The sequence below is a fragment of the Condylura cristata genome, unplaced genomic scaffold (genome assembly GCF_000260355.1).
Source record: "Condylura cristata isolate star-nosed mole 26May11 unplaced genomic scaffold, ConCri1.0 scaffold00008, whole genome shotgun sequence".
In the NCBI taxonomy this organism is placed as follows: domain Eukaryota; kingdom Metazoa; phylum Chordata; class Mammalia; order Eulipotyphla; family Talpidae; genus Condylura; species Condylura cristata.
Genome location: NW_004567109.1, coordinates 44,318,859 through 44,343,779, shown reverse-complemented (window position 1 = coordinate 44,343,779; position 24,921 = coordinate 44,318,859). Strand labels below are relative to the sequence as shown.

The window sequence follows — 24,921 nt, the reverse complement described above, 5'->3', positions numbered from 1 at the left end:
ATGCCCACAATGGCCTAGTAGTCATCCTGACCAATATAGTTGTTGATCCTCTGCATGGGAGCTGGAGGCTTATAGGCCGAAGGCAATGTGACCAAGAAGTCCAGTTTTGATGATGGATACAGACAGGTTTGCAAAGAAAATAGAGTGCTCAAAGTCCCACACAAGCACCAAGCCAGGGTGACAAGAAAAGAAAGAGAAGCGTATGGGAATGGGAAACAGGGTCACTAAATGGAGACAACAAATGCTAAGCATTAGAGAAGCTCTACTGCAAGATGTGTATACATACAAAGGAAAATCCTTAGCCATCAATACAGATAGACTCTTGCTATTTGCAGCAATGTGGAAAGGATTATGCTAAATGAAATCAGAAGGAGAAAGACATACAAGATAGTCCACTGTCTGTGGATTATAGAAAAATAAAACAAAGGGTCTGATAAGACCAAATTAAAAAAACTAATAATGAATGCTGGTTGTGGAGTAGGGTGACAAGAGGGAAAAGGGATAGAAGGGAAGGGATAAAAACAAAGGAGGGAGAGAAGGGAAGGAGTGCAAGGGTCTCTGGCGGTGGACTATGAGTTCTTAGTGATGGGTGCACTATGGCAACAGTGCCTGAAAGGGGAAGATCCAATACTTCTATAATAGAAGCAATGATGCAAAGCAATACTAATGAACAAAAATATTTTAATAAAAGAAAAACTGTACTGAGCTGTGCTTATGTCTGGGTTAGGAAAATGCTTAGAATTGAGCAAATGCATCAAGTGCACAAGAAAAGTAGGGTACCCGTGTCAGCTGTGAAGGAGGCTGACTGGTTCAGAGCAAGGTGACATTTATATGTAGACAGTAGGAATGTTTTTCCTGACCTCAGTCTTAGTCCATTCAGACTGTTGCAAAAAAGTAACATAGACTGGGTGACTTAAACAACAGAGATTTATCTCTCATAGTTCTGGAGGTAGGTAGGTTCACAGTCAAGGTGTCAGCAGATTCCATGTCTGGGGAGGACCCAATTCCTGGTTTACAGGGACCATTTTCTTGAGTATGCTAGAAAGGGAGAGAGGAGCACTCTGGGTACTCCCTTATAAAGGCATTAACCCCGTCCATGGGAGGTGTCCCTCGGGACCTCATCACCACCGGAATAACATAATCCCTGAGGCTTGGATTTCAACATATAAATTAGGGTGGGAGCAAATGTACACGTTGACAACTGCTTTTTATAGATCTATATATAATTTACTGTAGTAAAATACCTTATTATCAAACAATTCCTTAATCTCAAGTGTCAGTTCAAAAAAACTTAAGGCATTGCCTGAGAAAACGGTGTCCCAAGTAGGGGCCCTCAATCATCCCTAAATAGGAAAAGTGAGAAAACTGATGTGTGCAAAGGTTTCACCTCAGCTGCATCTATCTGACCTTTCACTAAGACTGGAGGGGCACCTTGCACACAGATTGATTTAGTAGGAGCCTGGAGAACAGAATTGAAATGAGGTGATGCCAAAGCAGGTTATGCATTATTATTAGAATCTAAATATTACAAAATTTACCAAGTCTGAATTAAAAAGAGATATTTTATCAGTTTCTAGGGAAATTGAGGTCATTGTCACTCCAACTTTTTGACCCTACTTATTTAATCAGGGCTTTGGCATTCACAGCTATTCCAAAAGTGTTTTTTTTTTTTAACTTGAGCCTGAAAAATAGACAAAAGGCTGTATATGATATCAGCCTAATGATTTCTCTTAAGAATCTGTGCACTGTGGAATTATGATTGTTAGGACTGAGAGACACCTGCTCACCTTTCTGAAATGAGTTGCTGAAAAGATATTCTGAGAGTTAGAAAGGGTAAGGGATACGATGTTGACCTTTTGGAGACAGGAAACCTTTGATGAACTATAGGACACCAGGACAGTTCATTTAAAAGATGGTTTCAAAGCATTATCTGAGGCTGGTTTTGTGCGTGCGTTATTGAAGCCCTGGGGTTGTCTTTTTACATAAACTCAGGAAATAATGGTTTCCGTAGTTGTTCATGTCTGAAACTCTCATGTGACACCTTGACTCTGGGCTTTGTAACTGCTTATCAACCTCTTCTTTGATGAAATTAAACTTTTCTTACCACTTGACAGCATGGAACTTTCTTGAGATGGGCATTAAGGAGAAAAGAGACAGGAAAAGCTCACCCAAATCATCTCCATCTAACTAAGACAGTGTAAAGAACTGAATAAAATAGATGATAATGACATTTATTTGATTATAATGAGTCCCTTTTCTTGTCTGAGAATAACTTAAGGATCAGCTTCTCATAAAATATACAGATTATAAATCTTTGTTGCAGGTAGTTGGGTATGGGCTTTTAAAACGTTTTATTGATGTAACATTTGTTTTTAACTTTATATAAGTTTCTGGTGTACAATATTCTAGTTTGACAGCTTTATATACCATCAAAAATCTAGTTCCCTATCACCATCATAAAATTGTCCATTTTACTGAATTTCCCCCCACTCTTTCTCTTTCCCTCTGGCAACTGCCAATTTGTTCTCATGATCTCAGAATTTGTTTTTATTTTGTTTTGTCTGTTCATTTGTTTTGTTTCTTTATCTTCCACATGAGTGAAATCATATGGGACAACATCAAGCTAAAAATCTTCTGTACTTCATTTAAAATATATTCTACATTAGGCTGTGTTTGGATTTATGTATTCTTTACCTCTATCTTTGTCCCTGTACTTCCATGTCTGTCTCTCACCTACTCATGTTCTATATATGAATAGATGTACATACATTCATGTAAAAATATACATATATTATTGTGTTTTTCAAGGGTAGTAATAATTAACATGGGATAGTTGTAATTTAGCAAAATGGCATCAAATGTTAACTAATAGACTTAGATGACCATCTATGAAGGTATAACATATAATTTAGGAACCAGCTTGTCCTCTTTAACACTTAAAATGAAAAACCCCCCAAATCAAAGGAAACCTGTAAAAATGAGTTGGGAGATGCAATTGTCTGGATATATATGAGAAAATTAACACTTACAAGCTGCTAAACTTCGGAATCTGTACCAATGAGATTAATTCCCAATGTTGTCTTTTCATTTATTGGACCTGTCACTATTTAGACCCACAATATATCACACCAAGAGTGATACCAAGAATGATGCTCTATTCTGGCCTTGAAATCTAGCAAAGGAGACATAGAAATAAACAATAATATATTGTGTGACATTTGGGGTACCTCAAGATTTTAGGGGTGAGTGGAGTGGAAGGTAACAGCACACAATACCCCAGATTGCTTTAGGGATGGGTGTTATCCCCTAGGTAACAGGTGAAAGCAAGGCCTTTGCAGTAGTGTTGTGCCCTAAAAACATGAAAGAACACATTGAGTAAGTGCAGGCAAGTTTGAGTTTCCAGGATTAGGGATATAACAGGAGGCTGAAGCAGTCTCTGAAGGAGCCCCTGCTTTTCCACCAGACTCCTTTCTTGAAAATGTTTCTGGCCAAGTTTTCTGTGTGCCGATGACCTTTTGTCTATTTTTAGCATTGGATTTTTTCACAACAAATTTATCTTTTCATGTCTGTAGGGTAAATGGAAGTTGCCAGGTCTCTCCCTTGCCCCTCCCCAGGCCATTCTGTCATTAGCATCAGTGATCCACACCTGTGGTCTTACACACATGCCTGATGGAGGCACCTGGAATGTGGTGTTGCCTGTGTAAGTAATGTCTTTAGGGCACAACACTTAATCACTCTACTGCATAGGCCTTGCTTTCGCCTGTTAGCTTGGGGACACTTGAACCTGAAGGATGAGGCTATAAGGACAGCGATAGAGAGGACAAGTAGCAGAGAACAGAAGTGCAGCTGAAGAGGCCATGGAGGCAAAGGAACATTCAGCGGAGTGCAGTAGAGACCAGAGAAGAGACCATGGAGACGGCCAGAGAGTCCAGAAAGAGGGAAGATTCACCAGGGGCACAGAGACCTGCAGCCTCCTGGCTCCAGGCCTCCCCACCTTCCCTGCACCCAGTTCCCTCACTATAAATGGTGTAGAAAGATCATTAAAAGCTTGAAAAAGCCACTGAGGGCTCCAATATGCCTCCTTTACCTGGCTGCCCAGAGCATCGAAAACCTGCTCCATGCCTTTCTGGTGCTATAATGTCCTATTTCCATACTTCTCTGCTAGATAGACATCAGGACAATTTCCCAGTGCTTAGCCTAAAAGCAGAAAATGGTAGGTGCTCACTACCTGTCTGCTGAACACACACATGAATGAGTGGCTGCCTGAATGACTGAATGACTTGCACAGGTTGGGGATGAGATAGTCAAGAATTGTCTTAGTTATCAAGCAACACTTCATAAAGCTTAACTGTTAGTTTCATTTTTCTGTTTCAGGTTACTTGCAGCATATAATAGTCTTACTGATAAACACCTGGCTGGATATTTTAACAACACAAGGATAAGGCGGCATCTCTTGAGATCCGGGCTGGTAAGACTTGGTTTATTTTCTACTTGCTTCCTTGTTTCAGATATTCACTACCTTCCTGATTTCCTCTTTGAGCTAATCAGTGACATTTATCCCATTTAGAAAAAAGACTTCCTTTACAAAGCTTTGACTTGTAGATTTGAAGCTATATTTCAAGAGAGAAAGAGAAGTCGTGAGGACTGCTGAAGATCTTATCAATTATTAAGGAAAAATTCTGTTTTCAATAGCATGTTTCATTTGTTTATTCTTTCAATTATATATAATTATTAAACATTATATGAAGAGCCAGAAGCTCTTCAAGAGAAGACTTCACAATCTTATGAAAAAATATGTTTTTTAATGATCACAGAATTTGGTGTGGTGTGGAAGATGAACAATTCAAAATTTCTCCTTGAATTAAAAAAGAATCATTTCCTGTGATGGTTTATTGGTACTTTAATGTCTTTTGTGAGCTCCAAAACTATAATTTCCACAAGATTTTCACTCTTCTAAATGCACTTCATGTGAAACCTTTTCAAAATACTATAGTTATCCACTGAAGGAAAGAGACATGGTTTTGAAAGCGTGACTAATGATTTTAGCTGTTTACCTTCTTAAAACACAGTGGGTTTCCTTAACTATTGTTGCCATGGTGTTGAAAGGATCTACGTGTGATTCTAATTGTTGTTTATGTGCTTGGCACTCTGGCTGGGTAGATCTCAGAGAGCTTGCTTTTTGTCTCCTGGGGCTTTGTTATCAGACAGAACTGGCTGAAACCTGGCTCTGCCACTTACAAGACATAGAACCTTGAACAAATCCTTCACTTAACTTTCTGAGCTCTGACTTCTTCAGTTGTAGAATGCAGGTTATGCTGCTCAGCGGTTCTGATTGTTGTGGCAATTTTAGATGTGCAGTGAATGGTGGTGTAATTGTAGTGGTAACTATTAACATTATTTGTTTGCAAGGTAATCCCATGAGTTTCATGTATAAATGGGAAAGACTTCATATTTATGTCTGTGCAGCATCAACAAGCACTTATTGAACATAGGTTATGAGCAAATAAGGAAGATACAGCCCTTTTTCTAAAGCAGTTTTTCAAATACAGTCCCTGAATCTGCATCACTGAGAAATGCAAATTCTAGACCCCACCCCAAACCTGTTGTTTCAGAAACTCTGAGATGGGGCCCATCAAACTGTTTTTCATCTAATCTTCTGGGTGAATTTGAGGCAGCTTCAATGTTCAAAACATCTGCCCTCTAGGAGCTTCCATTTTAGCTACAGAGGTCAGATCTACTCATACAGAAGAGATCATCATGCTGTTAACTGCCAAGATGATATCAGAAATTCTCAGTATTTTCTACCAATTGGACATGTAGGACATGATCTCCCATAGATAACATACTTCAAAGACTAAGTTAGTTATAAATTCGAGCACAACTTTTATAACTATACCATTTTAATCTCTTGGAAAATGTATAAAAATGATTACCAGGAACCAATTACTTGTAACACAATTCCAGTTGATCTTAACACTCCAGCGTATTGCAACAACAGCATTAAAAATTTATAGCTTTCAAAATTAAGAAATGTAAGTTTGCCTAGCCTGAAAAAAAAAATAGTAGCATTAAAAAGTGAAAGGAAAGATATACACTTTAGAAAGAATGTTACCCTCTTTTTTAAAACAGAAGATACAAGAAAATATAAAAAATATGCCCATTGGAAGTAGTAAAAGAAAAAAGAAAAAAAAAACAAAAAACAGAAACAACCACTCTTACGACTTGCAATGATGCCAGTTGAAAACTATCTGGAATACTTTACATCTGCAGTAATACATAATCTGAAAAAGTGTGACTCACAACAAATTAAATTACATTCTGGGGATGGAGAGTGAGAGAAGATAACTAGTGTGAAGACAAAGCAGTGAAACCAATTACTTGTTAAACCAACTGGTGAGAGGCTCTTGTAGCTTATGTGATTTGCCCTTCAAAGTATTTCTTGTGAGGCCATCCATTCCTGTGATAACTGTCCCCATTCATTGTTTCAAGGTAGCACCTTCTTCCTGAATATTCAAAAAAAAAAAAGAATTTAAAAGAACAAGTGGGTTGCATCAAGAGAAAATCGTTACTCAAATGAAAACTTGTCTTAAAAGTCATATACCACCTGTGTGTTTTCACAATGATGGGTATATGAGACTGTCTTCTTTTTTGCCTTGTGAAATATTTACTACAAGAGAAAGTTTACCAACCACAGTAGTGTATATACCATGGGCTTAGAAGACACTGCCACTTTCTCTGCTTCTCTCTCTGTCTGTTTTGGTAATGAAAGACATTTTCTGCTTTGTATTTCTATTATTTATTCATGACAGATCACAAGAAGTGGAAGAATACTTTCTGAAAAAGAATACAAACTAAATATCATGAAGCGGGATCATCAAAAATACATTCGGGAGTGCTTAGCTCAGGCCATTTTCCATAAGGTTCTTGACATGGAGGTACTAGTATTTACTACTTTCTTTATAATTTCTATCTTTTTAATGGACTAAAACTCCGTTACCCAGAAGCTGTGGAAATTCATCTTGTGTTTTATTACAAAAGAGTGGAACAAAGTCACCTGAGAAACATTCTTTTCTCTAGCTAGTGAGGAGTCAAAAGATCAAAGTAAGCTTTTCTCCATAGTAGTGAGGGAAAAATGTGGACATCATTTTGTATTTTGTGATATTCAGTTTAACAAATGTAGATTTTTAATCCATAATGGCTACTGTAAAACATACCAGCCCTCACCATCTGTACTTCAATTTCCATTTGCTAAAAAAAAAAAAGGTGACATCTGCTTAAATATCAGTAATTCTACTGCCATGAATTATTTCAGATCTGTTATTCTTTTAAGGCACTTTAGCTCAGCCCGTATGCTAAGTTTCAAGGAATAGGCATTGAAACATGTGCTGTCCCTCCTACTTTAGGTCTCATTGGTCAGCATAGACTCACAACCCAAGCATTGGTGACTTTTTTAGCCTGACATGTACGTTTAGTGGGCTATCTAGCTAACTTGATAAATCATTTCAGCCTCACTCCATAGAATTTGTAGTTTCAAGGATCAACACTGTTTTAATCTCTGTGAAAAAGCCTGTCACTTCTTGGCTTGACCACAGAAGCAGTAAACCAGAACTCTTGACTCATAAAACCATTGACCTGTGGGTGCAGTAAACATTTATGAACAATTGTAGAATCATCAGTACACCAGTACTAAGTGCACTGCCCCTGAAAATATTTATTATTATGCCATTATTATATTGACTAAGAGTTGTGTTCAGTTACGTTATATAGCCAGTATAAATTTAGGAATTTATGTGGTGCATGAATACATAAAATCATTGTTTGTGACCTCCAAATTCACTTTTTATAAAAACATTAGTTGCAATTCTAAAACTAATACTTAGAAATATAGTATAAAATTCCAAATCTTAACAGTAAGTACTGAGGCTTGTATTACCCTTAATGCTTGAATTTAATATTTTCAAAATTGCATATAACTAGTATATCATGATACCTCATAACTAATAATATTCTATTAGTTAAGAGATGACATATATTTTAAAGAATTGCAATAAATAGCTAGATAAACGTTAATAGGTCAGATATAACATAATCTGTACATATATAACATATCAATATAATGAAAAATAGATTATTTTTCTCAAAATTCATATTTGTCACACATGTAGCTTATGCTGATGTTGTTTAATGTTATTATATTAATATTCATGTATTCATTCATGCAACAAACATAAATTGCAGGTTTGCAATGTTCCTGTATGAGACTATGTGATGTAACTGCAAGATATAATTAAAGAAAAAAATTACTGATGAAAGTTATCAAAGGCCAGAAGAAAGGAATAGCAGAGTGAGCTCAAGAAAAGAGGAATAGTGACTTGCCTCTGTCAGTCAGAGGAAGCCCAGCAGAGGTCCTGCTATTTGAACTGGACCTTAAAGTCTGAGAGTTCATATGAAAGCATGAGAAAGGCATTCTCAAGAGTAGAGACAGCAGGTGTGAAGTTACAGAAGTGTGAAAGGACACCATGGATGCAAAGATAAGCTCCCTGTGCCTGACTGCAAAGATAAGCTCCCTGGGCCTGACTGCACAGAGGGTTAGTGGAAGGAGTGGCAGGAAGTGACACTATCCAGTAAGTGGGGGCTCAGTTTCGAGAAGACCTTAAATTCCCAATTAGGTTTGGCATGTAGGTGATGAGGCGATGAAATGTTGTTCAGCAGGGGAGTGAAATAAATGAGCAGAGCTGTTTTAAAAAGATGATGTTACTAAAAATGTGGAAGATGGATTAATGAGCTGGAAAAGATTGGAGGTGGGAGGTCAATTAGGAAGCTGTTGCCAAAGGGTGTGGGCTAATAGCAGCAGTGGAAACGCTGGGAGATGCAGCTGTCCACAGAGATGGGGGAGAGAGGAAAAGACTGAGACTGACTGAAGGAGGAGGGTGAAGGAGCTGGAGCCCAGAGAAACGCTGAGCTTTATGACTTACTGGGTGGCATCTGTGTTGTGGGAACAAATCTGGGAAATAAAAAAAAGAAGACCCTTCAAGTTGTGGGGAAGTGCTCTCCAGGAAGGACTCTTATCTGGGAGCTGTAGAATGGTTAAGTAAGATGAGTTTTGGGTAGAGGGAATAGAAGTGAGATTTGACCTGGAGGATAAAGACATTAGTGTTCTTGGGGAAATATTGGGTTGTCAGAAAAGTCATGATGCATTTTTGCAATAGAAAAAATGTGTCATGACTTTTCTGACAACCCAATAGTTTCCACCTTGTTGAAGAGGAGGGAGAAGGAAGTGGGTGACTGGACTGAGTAGGAAATAAGTGGGAAGTCAAAATGGTTGAGAGTGAATTCAGTCAAGTTTGGTGATGTGTGTGAGAAAACCAGAAACAGGGAGAGAAGAAAGGAAGCATTAAGAAGGGGACTGATCTTACTAAGGTAGGGGGTGATTGAGCTTGAGGGTCCCAAAGACAGCAGGAGGGAATCAAGAACAGAGTAAAAACACTTTTTAAAATGCTCCTCAATGTGTCAAAATGATTTCAAATCCAATTAGAAGCAGATTATTTTTACATGAGGCTTATTTTTACATCATGCTGTTAATATATTATCAAAAAATGGGAGAATATAAGAGGCATAAAAAGGGAAAATAACCACTTAGAATCCCTCCCCTCAGAGATAACTGCTGTTAACATACTCACATTTCCTGCAGTCTCTTTGCTCTTCATGTTTGTCCATTAATAAAAACACATTATGGTGTGGAAAGAACATGATTTTATGGAAAAAAATCAACCAACAAGCAGTAGGAAGTTAGGGTTAGACGGACCAGAATTCTGACTACAGCACTACCAGTGACTAGACCTGTGGCCAGTGTCAAGTTCCTGATCCTCTACTTCAGTTTCTTTGTAAAATGAAGAAACTTAGCAATTAGAGTTGTTTGGAAAAATTGCTTAAAAAACTTTCCCAGAACAGGGACAGACACACATTATGAGTTATGTATCTGTGCATTTTGTACCCTACTTTTTTTTTTTTCCTGCATTACATTCATTTCTTTTTTAATAAAATCTTTGAGTCATATTTACACGATTATATTTTATGACATTGTATGCATGTGCACCAAAATTTTCCATTCACTTTAAAGTTTATATTGTTTCTGGATTTTTGTTTTGAAGGGGGAATAATAAAACAACCTTTCAATTAACATCTTTGAGCATAAAACTTAAAAAAAAATTATTCAGATTTCTCCCTAGGTTAGAAGTAGAATTTGTTGGTTAAATGGCATGAACACCTTTAACTGCCTAATTTATGTTAGGAATTGACTCTACAAAGAGTTATTCCAATTCATATTCCCTTTAATACACGTATGCAGGTGTTTCTTTTCCATATCAACCACAAGAGGAAAAATTGGGGACGCAGTTAGTTGACAGCAATTCCTTCCCTCTAAAAATTTCTTTGCTATAGTTGATATGATTCTTTCTTCCATTTTCCTCTGAATGTTTAGCGTTACCACCAGCTTGAGATAAAAAAGAAACTGGAATCCTTAGCTAGGAAGGAGCGAATTCAGAGATTTAAGGTAAGGAGCTATATAACTCTTTTCACTTCATAATAAATACTATTTTAAGATTTTGAAAGCTATTATTGAAGTTTCTTAGAGTTTTTTACTTTTGGGTAGCTCATAACAGATCAAATGGTGGTTCCAAAAAGTTTAAATCTTGGTTACCATCATCACAGATCATGGCAAAATTAGAGCTGACTGTGCAAAATAGCCTTTTTTAAAAAACTTGAAATCATTCCAGTTTGAAATTTCATTTTTTGTATTTTCTTGACTGATATGTGACAGTGACCAAATAATTTGTCTTAGAAAGGTAAAAATAGATGGTGATGATCCCAGTTTGATCAAACATTTAATTTTGATAACTATCCAATGGTATATTTTCTTGTGAACATGACACTAGAAAGTTTGTGGTAAGAAAGATCTATATTAGCACAGACCTACAAAACCCCAAGATTTAGACATTTTGCGAAGCCTTTTAAAAATTTCTTATTTTCTAATTTCATATTTGATAGTCCTTTTTATTGCAGAATTTATGAGATATATACATTTGAATAAAAAGTTGAGAGCTTCAATTAGGCATGTTTGAAAGGTTTCAGTATAGGTTGGCAGTTTTACTCAATTTCTTGAGCCATTCAAATTCACATGCTATTTTTCATTTTCTAGATAGTATTATAAATGTGAACCAGCCACCCATCTCACAAACTGATGAATATTTGTAAAGTTCCAGCAAAACAACTTGCCGTGTAAGATAGTAATTTTTCCCTCCTGTGAGATAGACTCAAATCTGTCTATTTTATCATGGTCAAAAGGTAATCTTGTTACAAAAATGTTAAATAACAGAAGATAGGCCAGTTCTTCAAGATCAGAATAGTTGGTATGTGACAATTTGTGGTTTATTCAACTTTGCCAATATTATCTTACATGAAGGACTGAGTTACAGATCCTGTAATTTGTCTGCTGGAATGTTGCTAGAAAACAGTCTCTATTTCCTCCCTGAATGACTTTTTATTATTATTACTTTTTTTGGCATAAAAGAACTGTGGTATTAGGTCAGGTGTGTGGGGGTGGGGGGAAGGGTGAGGGAGGTAAGAGGATTCACCAGAGACAGAGTGAGGAGCAGAACAGGCAGATCTACTGAAAAGCACTGTTAAGGGGAACAGCAGCCGAGACTGGAGAGTCTGGTTTGCCTATGTGGGTCACCTCCCTAGCTGGGATGAACTCAGGCCCTCGTGGTGGGGTGAGCCATAGCAGTGATAGTGTTGAGACTTAACTAACCCTAGGTCACCAGGGAGGTCCTGATTTTTATTTTTAACAACTTTCCCTTTATAAGTCTACTGGACAAAGATATTTTTTTAGGGTCCCTTTTGCTCTTTTGCTTTAGGCATTATTTAATTATTTTTTAAGGGAGACAGTAATATTTTGTGGGAGTCTTTACTGTCCAGTCCAGAGATGTGAGGAACATGGCACCCCTTGAAGTACTCTGTTATACTAATCAAAAATGTACAAAAATATTTGAAATTTTGATGCTCACAGCAATGTGAAAAGTCTCGAAAACACACTGTTTGCCAAAAGAAACCAGGCATAAAAGAATACATGCTGTATGTTTGCTTTTACATGAATTTCTAGAACAAGAAAAACTAAGAGATAATGAGGACAGAAAGTTTGCCTGTCTAGATTGAATGGAATCTGGAATGATGGAGGGAAATATCTAGAATAACTGTTCATTCTCTTGAATTGGAGTGGTGGTTTAAATGACTGTATATATTTTTTAAACTCATTGAATCTTAGGGATTTGAAGGACTGAATATTTTGCATGGAAATGATATCATAATTTAAAATATATATAAAATTATTTGTTTTAGAATAAAAAAATGTTGGAAACTGTCATAGGGCAAAATTATGATTTTGTGCTGAGGAGCAATTCTACACAGATTTTTTGTTTCTGCATGTCTGTGCTGCAGTACTAACTGTGCTTTGATCCAGACTATTCAATAATACTTCTAATAAATTCTCTTTTGACCTCACCCCATGAAGTTTTTGCTCAAGCTGTCTCTCATGACTTTAAACAGAAAAAATACTTATGGAATGGGAAAAATTGTCTCATTGATAATATTTTTGGTATGTCTAAATTTTTAACAGGATATTAACTTAATTTGTACTTGTTAATATATAAGTTTTGGAACAAAAAGTGATGGAGTTTGTGGTTCTCTGGTTCAAAGTATAGACTGCAGGAAGTCAAAGAAATATATATGTGTTAATTCACAACTACTTACAGTTATCATCAAAATTATAATATATTCAAATTCCTTTTGAAAAAATACTTTGGACATAGAAGGTTATGGTGAAAAACATTTATATCATGTGCTAATTTTATTCTCATTCTAGGTTGAAGATGGCATCTTTGTATACATCTAATTCCAAATTCCTACTAGTTATCAATTGTATCCATTGTGTGTGTATACACACACACACACACAAACATATTGTATGTCTTTCAGATGTATATTTGATAATGAAAATTATGGCTATGAAGTGAAACAGATTAATAAATATCATTGCTTAGTCTGAGTATTCACGGATTCTGTAGATATTTGAATACAGATTTCTTTAAGTAAAGCAGACTCAATTCCCTGCCTTTTTCTATTTTGCACAAAATATTGATCCTTCAAATGGTTCATTTCCCTAGTAATACGTACTATACAAACAATAGTTTCCCTCAAACACATGTGAGCAAATATGTCCACAAACAAAAAATGTTGTTTGTAGTATATAAAAAAACCTTCCTACCTATTTTTATACCATACGCAGTACCCCTGCACAGCTGTGGAGCTTTTCCTAATTACCACGATAGCTCTCAGGAGGAAGGAACACTTTGGAAAAGAATGAGAAAAATGTTTTTAAGCAACAACATATAGTCAAAACATACCGGTCAGCTGGCAGGTTCTGACCTAGGTTACTGATTATGTATCATTTTGCTGAATCACTTTCTTTATTCTAGGGCGAGCACACAAGATGGTCTGTAGAAAATAACATGCCAGTCCTGTCTCCCCACCCCCCAGTTGGCCCAAAGACAAACCGTGGTCATAGTGTCCTAGTTGATGAAGGACATTCCAGTCCATTAACACTGGTGAGTCATATTAAATACTGTCATGCACTATCCCAACTAATTAATTTATGACTTGCTATCACTCTCAGAAAGAATGCTCTATGGAAAGTGTCTGTATAATGCCGTGAATCTCGCCATCACAAACCATAGTCTTATGTCAACTCTTATTACTAATCCTCCCACTTCCCATTGGTGTCACTCCTGTCAAATCCATTTTGCTTGTTAATACTAGATTAGTTTTCTTGAAATGCAAATTACTTACGTTACTTACATGCCTAAATATTTTCATTGACTCTGTGCCATCTATAGAACTTGTCACCTGATATTTCTGACCCTTAGACCATTTGACTTCAATTTAGCTATCTTCACATTTCCCCCACATAATTACCCTTTAGCACCCTACAAGGTAGCAAAATTGAAACACTGATTATTCCATATGTTTTATATTTTCTGATTTTTAAATTTCGTGCTTGCTGTTCATTCTACTCTCATCTTACCTTTAAGGTTTACTTATTTACACATATTCAGTGGTACCATATAGCATGTAAAGTTGGATAATTATATTTGTGCTTATTTTAACATCAAAACTATGTGCAAATGTTCTGAAGTAAAAATAAATGTATAGAAAATCTATTTAAATAAATTACATACTGACATTTCATTTCAGTTTGATTCATTTACAACTCAGAGGTGGTATTTGCTTGAAGGAAATAAGGTAGCATAAAATAATATAGACAGAGGAAAAGATTTGCAAGATATTTGCTGGAGGCTGATGGTTTACACTGTACATGAATTGCTTGATTACATCTTTATTCTTGCTTTGTGGGGCTTAAAGATTTCCTTGTTAGCATGAACTTTGTTTTTGATTGCACAATATTTGGAGAGGAACTGCAGAGCTTTTAAAATGTTGAAGTAAGTTCATCACATATGGTGTTAAGCTTTGACGGTTTCAAAAGGTAAATATGTTTTGACATTTGCTGATAAACCATTCAAGTTATGAAAAGCAGCTATCTTTCCTTTGTTGTTATCATATTTCCTGACTCCATTTTAATGCATTTGTACACAAATAATTATTTTATTGGATGGCACATTTACTAGACTCTCTAAAGCTTCACTCCAAGAAACAAAAGAAACAGTCCAGGGCTGTTTTTTAACTTCCCACCTGTTTCAGAGAGGAAATACCCTTGCAAGGCTGTCTTTTCAATTTTCCAGCTGAGCACCCTCAATAAGTAGTTTATGATACATCCAGGAGATCTTAATGTGGCAGGAGTGAAAAGGTAATTTAAAAATTACAGAAAACATTGACACCAGCATTTCTGAAGACTTTATATCTGGTAAGCCTTGCTTCTTCACTTGGTCACCCTATGTGGTGCTTGGGCACTGTAAGTGATGCCTGTCATGATACTGGAATTGTAATTTCCATTTTACAGATATTCAGTCCCCCATCCCTTTTTTTCCTCTGTCTGGATACATAGTCTTTACTCCTGACCCTCAAGTGACAACTAGAGGCAAATAATAATCCTTCTGGGCTATTATCATTAATTTTTCACTTTTAGTTTTCTTGAATGAATTAGGAAAACACCGGTGTTCAGCTATTGCACTGGTCATAGTAGCTCCTAAACTCTGAAGCTAGCATATAGGCCTTTAGCTGTACTGTTTCCACTGAAATTGTAGAAAGTCGTTCAACTAATTCTGTACGTTTGGAAAATTCACCCCCAGAGTTCTACTAGGCATTAGAAATGCTCAACAAAGCTGAGTAATCACCAGGTACTCAATTTTACTCACATTCTGAATGTGAATTTGAAAATGTTAAGCTTCAGTGCCACATGTGTTTCCAGAAATTATATTATGAACAATTTAAAATATAGCAAATTTAAGGTAGCTTTTGTTGTGAACTACAACAGTTTGTAGCTCACAGCTGTTAGTTGAATGGTGCCGATTTGTTTTTAAAGATAAATGTAATCAGTTAAACATTTGACTGCCACATTCATCTAACTGAATATCTGTATGCAAATGTGGGGAAGGGAAATTTAGAGCACAGCAGCCAATAGATCATGTTCTCCTTATAATAACCTGCTTTCTCAAATTCCTACATTAGGTTCCCAGTGTTTTTGTGTTCAGTTGGATCTTCTGATAGGAGGGAGACTTAGGGCACATTTGTTTCAGAGTTCAAAAGAGTTATTTTAGGTGGTCTGATTGCCTTGTTCAGAAACCTGTAGTTTGAGTTCTGTGTGTTTGAAAAGACCTTTCCCCTTGTGGCTTATATACACTTATGTGCTACTTCTTTAAATCAAATGCTGCTGCAGTCACTCACTTGGCTTCCTAAATTGATCGTGACACAAATACAAGTTCAGAGACACAAAACCAGAGTGACTTAAAGATGAGGATGCTCTTCCACCGCACAACACTGGTACTCGAGTCTCAGCAGCCAGATCCTCTTTATGCCGTAAAGGCCACAAAAGCTCAGACTCCTTTTTGGTATTGATATGCTACACTTAATGTGTTGCCTCTGTCCACAGAAGCCAAGATGGTATTCAGCCAGTGGGAGTGGGTAGAGGGACAGTGATGGCACGTTTGGTATTTTCTTTAGTATATTCTTGGTTGGAAAATGCATCAATTAATGTATTAATAGGGGACATATGGATCATACAAATAGGGCGATATGAAAGGGTTTAATAAAGAAACTAGTGACAAGGATGCAGGCAAGTTTAAGGAAAACCAGCTAGGGGTGTTAAATCTGTTTAGTTCAGCACAGTGGGGAACCATTCCCTGTAGGCCTGCAGGAGAAGCAGTAGGATTGGATACCCAGCCAGCAGGCAGCATCTGCACAAGAAGAGGACTTCCTGACTAGAGCTGTGCACTTTGGTAGAGGTTCCTGGATGACTCATTGTGATGTTGGTTGGGAAGAATGTAGGAGAATGAAATCCTGTCCTTCTAATGCCTGCCAGTGCATTTCATTGTCCAAATCCAATTAGAATCCTGAGGTTAGTAGGTGTAGTCCATAAAGTGATGGCTCCCTGGGTTCAGATGAGGAAAGAGAAGAATTTACAGGGATAAATGGGCAATATCCAGTCTGAAAACACAGCTATTTTATAGTGTTTTCCAAAGTTGTCAATCATAATTTGTCATTTTTATTTAATTAATATTTCAAGGAAGAGGTTGAAAAAATGGTAAGGTATTACAGTTAAGCATTTGCCTTTCCTCTTTTTGACTTACGTTGTCTGCTGATACTTTAAGACCAAACTTAAGGTTTAAGGGATGCACAGTAGAGTTTATGTTGGAAAAAACATTAAAATGGAAATGAATCTACTCCAATAATATCCCTTCAGATCTCTAAAATAGGAACATTATTCAATTTAACAGTTAATTGAACAAAGTCATTCTATGCATAGCATGAATTGGGTATTGTCAAATGTGTTTACAGTATGAATAAAATACAGAAACCTAATGGAGAACATCTTCTCTGTCTAAAATACTCTGTAATTGTGGCATTAAGTTATGTAGAGGACTTCACCACCATATGTTTTAACTAATACTGTGGGTCATAAGGGTATGTATAATGGAAGGACATAATTAAAGTTTAATCTGCTCAGTAAAAAGGCACCATTAATTACTCTAGGCAATTTGTTAGGTTATTAATTGATTCTGGAAATATGTCAAGATACTAATTTAAATGGAATTTTCCCCTTAATTGTCTAGACAGCCCCTCGACCATATACTGCCCCAGGAACTACGCAGCCTCCCGTTCGATTGCAGCCTCTTCCCAGCAATCCTGCAGTAGGAACTGTTCCAAAGGTAACTCCAGGGTCCAGACCAAAAACTTCCTTGCTGGAAAATGAAGCTCCATTTCCCACTGGGGTAAATGTTATTTCTTCAAACATTTTTTTGTTTTTGTTTTATTCCTGATGAAATACTAGATGGTCACTGCTTTTAAGATGCCAGATTCAATTAATCTACTCAGTGAAATTTATGTTTAATTATGCCTTTCAAACTGGAAGGCCTGTACTTTCTGTGCTACTGGATACAAATGTTTAAAGAACAGATATCTAGTAATATAAGGTGATTTCATGTTAATTTGAAGGGTTGTAAGTAAAACAAAGAGGAGTTCATAGCCAGTTCTGACTGCCCTCAGAATAGATCCAGTGTTGACTGATTCTAAATTTTAGTTTTATGAAATCTAGAGAATGAAACTTTCCAAGAATAGGTTTGCATATGCATACTGATTTACTTTACCATTAATGTATAAAATTAAATTTGACTTTGAAGAGAAGAAAAAGAAGGTCCATCTCTTAAAAAATGCTAAATGAATGACATACAAGAGTTTGACTGTTTTCAAAGTTATCTTAGATAATTTTCAAAGATCACTCAAAGGCTGTATGGTATGGTATAGTATGGTATAAAAACCATAAAATATGAAATTCTTAAACAAGAAGAAATAACTTATACTTTCAGAAATTAGGAGTGTATTATTTGTGTTTCTAACATGGAGAAGAAATATTTTCCAGCTTCAGAAAGAACTGTCATAAACACATTTGTCACTATATTCAAGTGGGTGAATTTAGTTCTTTTTTAGGAAACAAGACTTTTATGAAATTAAGATATTTTTATTTAAAACTGACAACCTTGACACTGAGAAATTAATTCAGAGAAATGATTTTTGCTTCACAGTAAGAGTATAAATATAACTCTAAACATACTAATACCTTTTTCTATTTAATGTAATTTTCAGCTTACAAAACACTTTTCCCAAACCTTGGTTTAGTTAATTTAATAGTTTATCAGAAAGAAAGAGAAATTGATCCAAGTGGTGGAATTTTATCTAGAAATGATTTCTTAGATTTGGGCAGGAGCTTGTTGGGTGATGTCAATTTCTAGGATCTGATCTTCACTTTGAAGATACAGAGACATTGTTTCTGCTAGTGTGTAAGAACTGTCAGACAGGTTGTCTTAGTCTAGCCAAAAGCAAACAAGCAAAAAAACCCAACAAAACTTAAAACAAGCTCATTTTTTTCCCCTAGGGTAAAACAAAATCAGAAAACAAATGATAAGCAGAGCCATTTATCCACATCACATAAGCATAGCTCATAGAGAAAGTGCATTTTCCTCTATTGTGTACCTACGGACAAATCACAATACTAAGAAGGTTGCTTGGTGAGCATGGAATCAGAATGAAATGTTTTGGTGGAATAGAATGTGAATGACATCAGGTTAAGATGTTATAATGCATCCATCTTCTCTTAGGAATGGACTTGCCCAAGGTATCAGGAAACTCAAAGGTCTTTAACTGAAACCCTCAGTTTTTTCCAGAGATAACTGCCATTTAGGACAGGAAATAATTCAATCAATGGGTAGGATTTTCTCTTCTGTAGATAGTACTTGGATGGACACTTGCCACATTTGCCAAGGTGATTATATTCTTTGCTAAGTTCCTATAATTTTAACTCTGCTTTGATCTATTCATTTTCTTGCTAGTTATGTAAATATTACAGCCAGGTAATCTAATTCTACTGGCTAGGGAGTGATTTTCCGAGTGTGAGGCATTGGGAAGGTTTTTGTATTTTTTTTTTTAACTAAATCTGTACAGTTTGTCTTTCTCCCATTACTAAGTTTAGGGTGAGTATGACTGAAGTTAGGCATAGTCAATTAATGGTAGCATACATGGAATGACAAGTGAGATCAATTCCATGTTAATTTCAACTAGCTAAACTTACACTTTTCATTCAGCAAATATTTATTATGCATTTGCTCTAGGCATTGGTGATCTATCAATTATTGTGGCAGAAGCAATCTCTGCCTTATTGGTATTTATAATGTTCAGAGGGAAAATATACTGCTAGAATAGACAGGTAAATTTTTCAGTGGTATTTATTGGTAATGAAAATTTTTTCATGGGGAGTCAGGTAAGAATCTCTAAAACTTATAGAATGCATATCATTGAGTTTGAGTGAGTACCCACTTAATCCTATTGCCTTCTTGAAGAATAAAGGACTTGCATGTGAGAACTCTTTAAAGGTGCAATAGATATAAACCAGTTAAGCTTTCTAAGTGTCAGGAGTGAGGGTTTTGACTTGGGCAAAGCAATTTTGTCAAAAAACAGGATGATCAAAATGCAATTCAGTAAAAATAGTGACGACTCAAGATGATTATCCTTTGAGTTAGTGTGTTAGAGTTTTTCACACACAATTAATAGGAATAAAAATTTTTACCACTGCCTGTGAAAGCAATATGAGACTATCAACATTTTAAATGAACATATGCAAACATTTTAATCTATAGTTTTATCCTAGGAATAAACTAATATATTAAAGGAAATAGGATACTTAGTATTATAGTATTTGTAATATTGAAAAATTAGAATACTCCTACGTATTTAATAGAATATTCTTAAAAGTTATATTATATATTAAAGTACATTAGAAAATAAGGAAGAAGTATTTGTACTGGTAAAGATAGATATTCTAAGATGCTTTGGACTAAAAAAATCAAGGCAGGTAACAACTTGTTAATATTTTTAAAATATTTACTGAACTATTTCTAAATAAGACACACAGTTGATCTATAACTATTTAGCGATTTATAAAAAAAAATCCCCAATCCAAGAAGGTTTAGATTCACTAATTTTATTAGTGTCATTTCATTTCTTTAATTTATAGTTGTTATTGCAATATCAATACACACCATCACAGAAAAACTGGAAAGTATAAGAAAAGAAAAATGAGAACATAAATATCACCTGCACTATCAACCACTCTAAGAAATCTAAACTCCTTGGTGAATATCTATTTAAATCCTTTTCTGTTCATATAAATGTTTTCAATCAAAATATAGACTAAGCATGCCTTTATTTAATTTATTTTGCAGCAACAAATGCTTGGAGAATGACTTCCTTTTCCTAAAAGTGACTTTTGACTATATAAGCATCTTTAAATACATACTATATTGGCTAAAATTTAATCAAAAACTGTATTAAATAAATTAGTATGAATTGGATAAAGTAATTTAAATGCCTTAAAGTTAGGAAAACTACTTAAATAACATAAAAATTTCCCAATTTCTAAAAACTCGGATACAAATACTCCGGGATATGTAATAGAGTTTTTGATGATACTGTTGGTGCTTTCAAACATTAAGGTAATGCATGCTGATTAAACTTTCAAAGGTCTATAAGGTAGAAAATATTCCTTCCATAATCTGAATACCCTAAGGCAACTCTCTGTTAAAAATTTTCCAGTCATCCCTGATTTTATCAAAAGCTACATTGAGTTATCTTAAAGATATGTAATATAGTACTGTATAGACCTTTTTATATCAGAATGAATAAATGTGCATTATTCTTTTAAAAACCTGGCATATATATGAATAATTTAATAATTTAGTTAATTATTCTCCTGTTAAACTTGATGGTCTCACAAAATTTGTATTGTGTGTGTTGTGCATGCATGCATTCTTATACACGTTTACAAGAGTGTGCTGTCGTTATCAGTCTAATATTTGTTCCAAATGAATTTTTAGGAGGAAATTAATAGAATCTTTGAGTCAGAGTCTCAAATTGTTTTCTTGAGATGGCACTTTTTTTTTTGATAAAATATTCTATTTTATTTTATTTTTTTTCTTTTTTCACAATTTATTTATTTATTTTTTATTACAAAGTTTATTTTTACATCATTTTGCACATTTTTTTTCCATCTCGATTGTAATCCCCGCGGGTTTCCCATCACCAGATCACCCCTGTGCCACCGCCATAGTCCCATGCATTTCCCTCCCTTCCCCCCCGCCCCCGTTTTTGATCGCATTCCCCACTCCGCCCCCACAGAATGTCTCTGGTATATGGTTGTTCATTATTTTTGTTATTTTCTCGCCTGGTCCATTATACTCCTGCTATGAGTGAAACCATCCGGTATTTTTCTTTCTCTTTCTGGCTTATCTCACTAAGCATGATCTTTTCCAGCTCCATCCAAGTTGCTGCAAAAGACATGTGTTTCTCTTTTTTGGTTGCTGAGTAATATTCCATTGTATATATGTACCACATCTTTTTTATCCAGTCATCTACTTTTGGGCATTTGGGCTGCTTCCATGTTTTTCCAATTGTAAATAAAGCAGCAATAAACATGGGGGTACAGGTATCTTTTTCAATCAGTGTTTTTGTGTCTTTTGGATAGATACCTAGGAGTGGGATTGCTGGGTCGTAGGGAAGCTCCATGTCTAGCAGCTTGAGGAACCTCCAGACAGTTTTCCATAGTGGTTGTACTAGTTTGCATTCCCACCAGCAGTGCAGGAGAGTTCCTTTTTCTCCACATCCTCGCCAACAATTGTTGTTGCTAGTTGTTTGAAGATGTGCCATTCTCACTGGGGTGAGGTGGTATCTCATTGTGGTTTTAATTTGAGATGGCACTTTTAAGAAATATTGTATCACCTGGATGGGTGAAATTATATCAAGAAGGTACTAACCTTTGTTATTCCATTGTTTGGTGGACTAGACAATCCGACTTCAAACTGCAATATTTTAAATTCATTGATTTCAACTTATTTCCTTGTTGTGGGTCTTTTACGAATTAACCTATATAAATGCTCAAAATACCAATATAGATTTGATTTTTAAAATGTCCTTAAATGCTGAAGTAGGCACTGAAATTCATGAAAATTTAATTTGCTACAAATATTACAAAATGCCATTTTTGAACCGATTGGGTTTAAGTCTATATTGATATCAGTTGTGTTTGTATATAATGTCATTCATACAGATTTGTCTTCGATTTTAGGTTAAGCTGGGTTACCCCTTCTGTTTTCACTGTGATTACAGGGCAAGAAGGCAATGATGAGACTCAGGAACTCCATGGACAATTCACGAGGAGTGAATTCTTATCTACTTCCAAACATTAAGAGTTATTTGATGCCTATTCCTCCTCCATCTCCTCCCCCCAGCAGAAAAAACACAAGGGAAAATAGACCTGAAACATGGAGAAGGAGAAGATTCCGTCCAACCACTGCTCCAAATGGCTCAGACCCTCTCTGTACCAGGGTGATTATGGAATCAAGTTTTCTTTTATTAATTTAGCACAGATGACATTGCACTGTTAAATTTCTAGATGTGTGTCAAAAGAGTCTAGGGAAATCAAATGCAAAATACTTCACACAGAGAACTGTAACAGTTGAATGAATCTGAAACCAAAGGTTTGAGTAGTTCAGTTCATTAACCAATTTAACACAATTGACTAAAGAAAAAAAAGTCCAGAAAATCTTGTGATTGGTTTTTTTCAAACAGCCAGACATGTAAAAGGATTTATGAATCATCTCATGAAAAATCTGCTCAATCACCACAGATATAGATAAAGTCACTGCAAAATCTTTACTACCTTTATCCCAACCTCCAGCTCACTTTTTGCCAGCACCAACATTGGCCTTCGCAGTCCCCCTGACTTTCTTCATTCTGTTCTTGCATTCCTTTCCCTGTTTTCTTGTGGCCTTTTTCTTCTCATCCAGGCCATGTCTTGCAAGTCTATGTTTGGATTCATTTTTCTTTGCAAAATCTAAGGAATCATAAATCATGCCAAAGTCATTTTTCTTGCCACCTCCAAAATAGGTTCTGAATCCAGATACAAAGATGACATCAGGGGTTTACTGGTACATTTACTCTAGTTTTTCCCCAAATTCTGTCATAGGTACTGCACCCTTTCTGTGATGAAGGATGGCAGTGACCATTTGTTTCCACTGAAGCAGTTGGTAGTCATGAATTTCCTAGTCCAGATAATGGCGGTGGATCTTCAGGTACCCATAGAGGCCTTGTGATCAAATTTAATTTGCATGATGCCCTTTTCCAAACCACTTATTTCCTTTAATTCGACCATTTACTTTTATTTTTTTTTATGAAAGAATAACTTTAATGGATTTTCTTTCCATTTTTAGCTCTTTTAATTGTGGTAGAATTAGGATTCTTTCCATCAGGTATCACCAGTGGAGGGTACCCAGCACCGAATCACCATAGTCCACCTTAGTCTATTTGCTTCCTCCCTCTTTTTCCTTACCCCGCTTCCCCACTCTCTCTCCTGTTGGGATGCTTCAGTTCTATGTCCATGCTCAAGGGTTTGCCTCTAAAGTCGTCTTTCTTGGCTCTTAGTGGGGCAGAGAATAGCATCGGAGGCAGCTTCCCCTGGGCATTCTGAGCTGAGGTGAGAACAAGAGCACAGGCTAGTTTCAGTAGGTGTTCTGACTTTGACACGTCTTAGCATGTCTGTCTCGAGTCACTAGGCAGCATCCTGCCTTTAAAAAACAACAACAAAACATACCTCTGTTCTCTCCTTTGGAATCCCGATTTAGAGAATGTTAGAACAACTAGACCCATGCCTAATGTTCTTAACTTTTCTCTCCTATTTCTTTCTCTATTTGTTCTACTTGCTGGGAAATTTCTTCAGTTTCATAACTCTATACAATCTATTGACTTTCTTCTGCTGCTGCCTTATCTTAATTCTGAGGGCTCCCTTTGTGTTCATTGAATGTTGCTTTTAAAGAGCATCTTATTCATACTCTGTATGATTTTCATTCTGTGGTATTTGTGCAGATTTGCTTCGTGGGATGATGTATGTTCAGTTTTTGTAGAAATGCGATACTCTAAGTATTGGGAAGAGAGTTCTGTACATTTCTGGTAAATAAAATATGTTAACTATGTTATTCATATTTTCACATCTTTAGCATTCCCTTTTATCTACTAAGTCTCTCAGTTCTGAGTTCTGATGATAGTTCATTCTCTGTAATTGTGGCTTTACCAATTTCTATTTGTAATTATCTCAAGTTCTGCTTGAAAATGTAGGGGATACCTGGTTGTATGCTATCAGATTAAAGATTACTTCCAGATCAAGTGATTCCTGATCATTAAAAAATGATCTGGGCCTCTGTTGGGGCCTAGGAGTTAAGTTTTAGCTCTATCACTGCTATGGCCTGAGTGAGATTCCCAGCCAGGGAGCAGCAGAACTCTCCTGTCTTGCACATTGCTCCCTTTGCAATATATTTAGTCAGTCACCTGTTCTGATCCCCGCTATGTCTCTGGTGAATCCTCTTATCCCCTGCACCTCTGGCTATACCCTAGCTCTTATGTGCAAAAGTAAATAAAATTTTAAAATAAATAAAAATAAATAAACTATTCTCTTTATCACTTAATACTTTTGGCCACCAAATTTATCTTGTCTAATATTTTCTTTAGATTAGTACTTCATATATAAGTATATGTATATTTCTTTTGGCCGTTTGATATCTTTAATTTTTGGACTTTAAATGTGTTTATATAGCA

General features: G+C 35.9%; 1 protein-coding gene and 1 pseudogene across 1 annotated transcript in view; one reads left to right on the top strand and one right to left on the bottom strand.

Moving 5' to 3' along the window:
• ERICH3 (glutamate-rich 3) overlaps positions 1 to 24,921 on the top strand; it is a 101,071-nt gene that overhangs the window by 25,040 nt on the left and 51,110 nt on the right. The window contains exons 2-7 of the mRNA XM_012722024.1: positions 4,375 to 4,468; positions 6,810 to 6,935; positions 10,481 to 10,552; positions 13,533 to 13,661; positions 17,340 to 17,498; positions 22,441 to 22,659. Coding sequence (XP_012577478.1) covers positions 4,375 to 4,468; positions 6,810 to 6,935; positions 10,481 to 10,552; positions 13,533 to 13,661; positions 17,340 to 17,498; positions 22,441 to 22,659 — 799 coding nt within the window. The remainder of the gene's footprint in view (positions 1 to 4,374; positions 4,469 to 6,809; positions 6,936 to 10,480; positions 10,553 to 13,532; positions 13,662 to 17,339; positions 17,499 to 22,440; positions 22,660 to 24,921) is intronic.
• Positions 23,012 to 23,772, bottom strand: LOC105853371 (annotated as a pseudogene).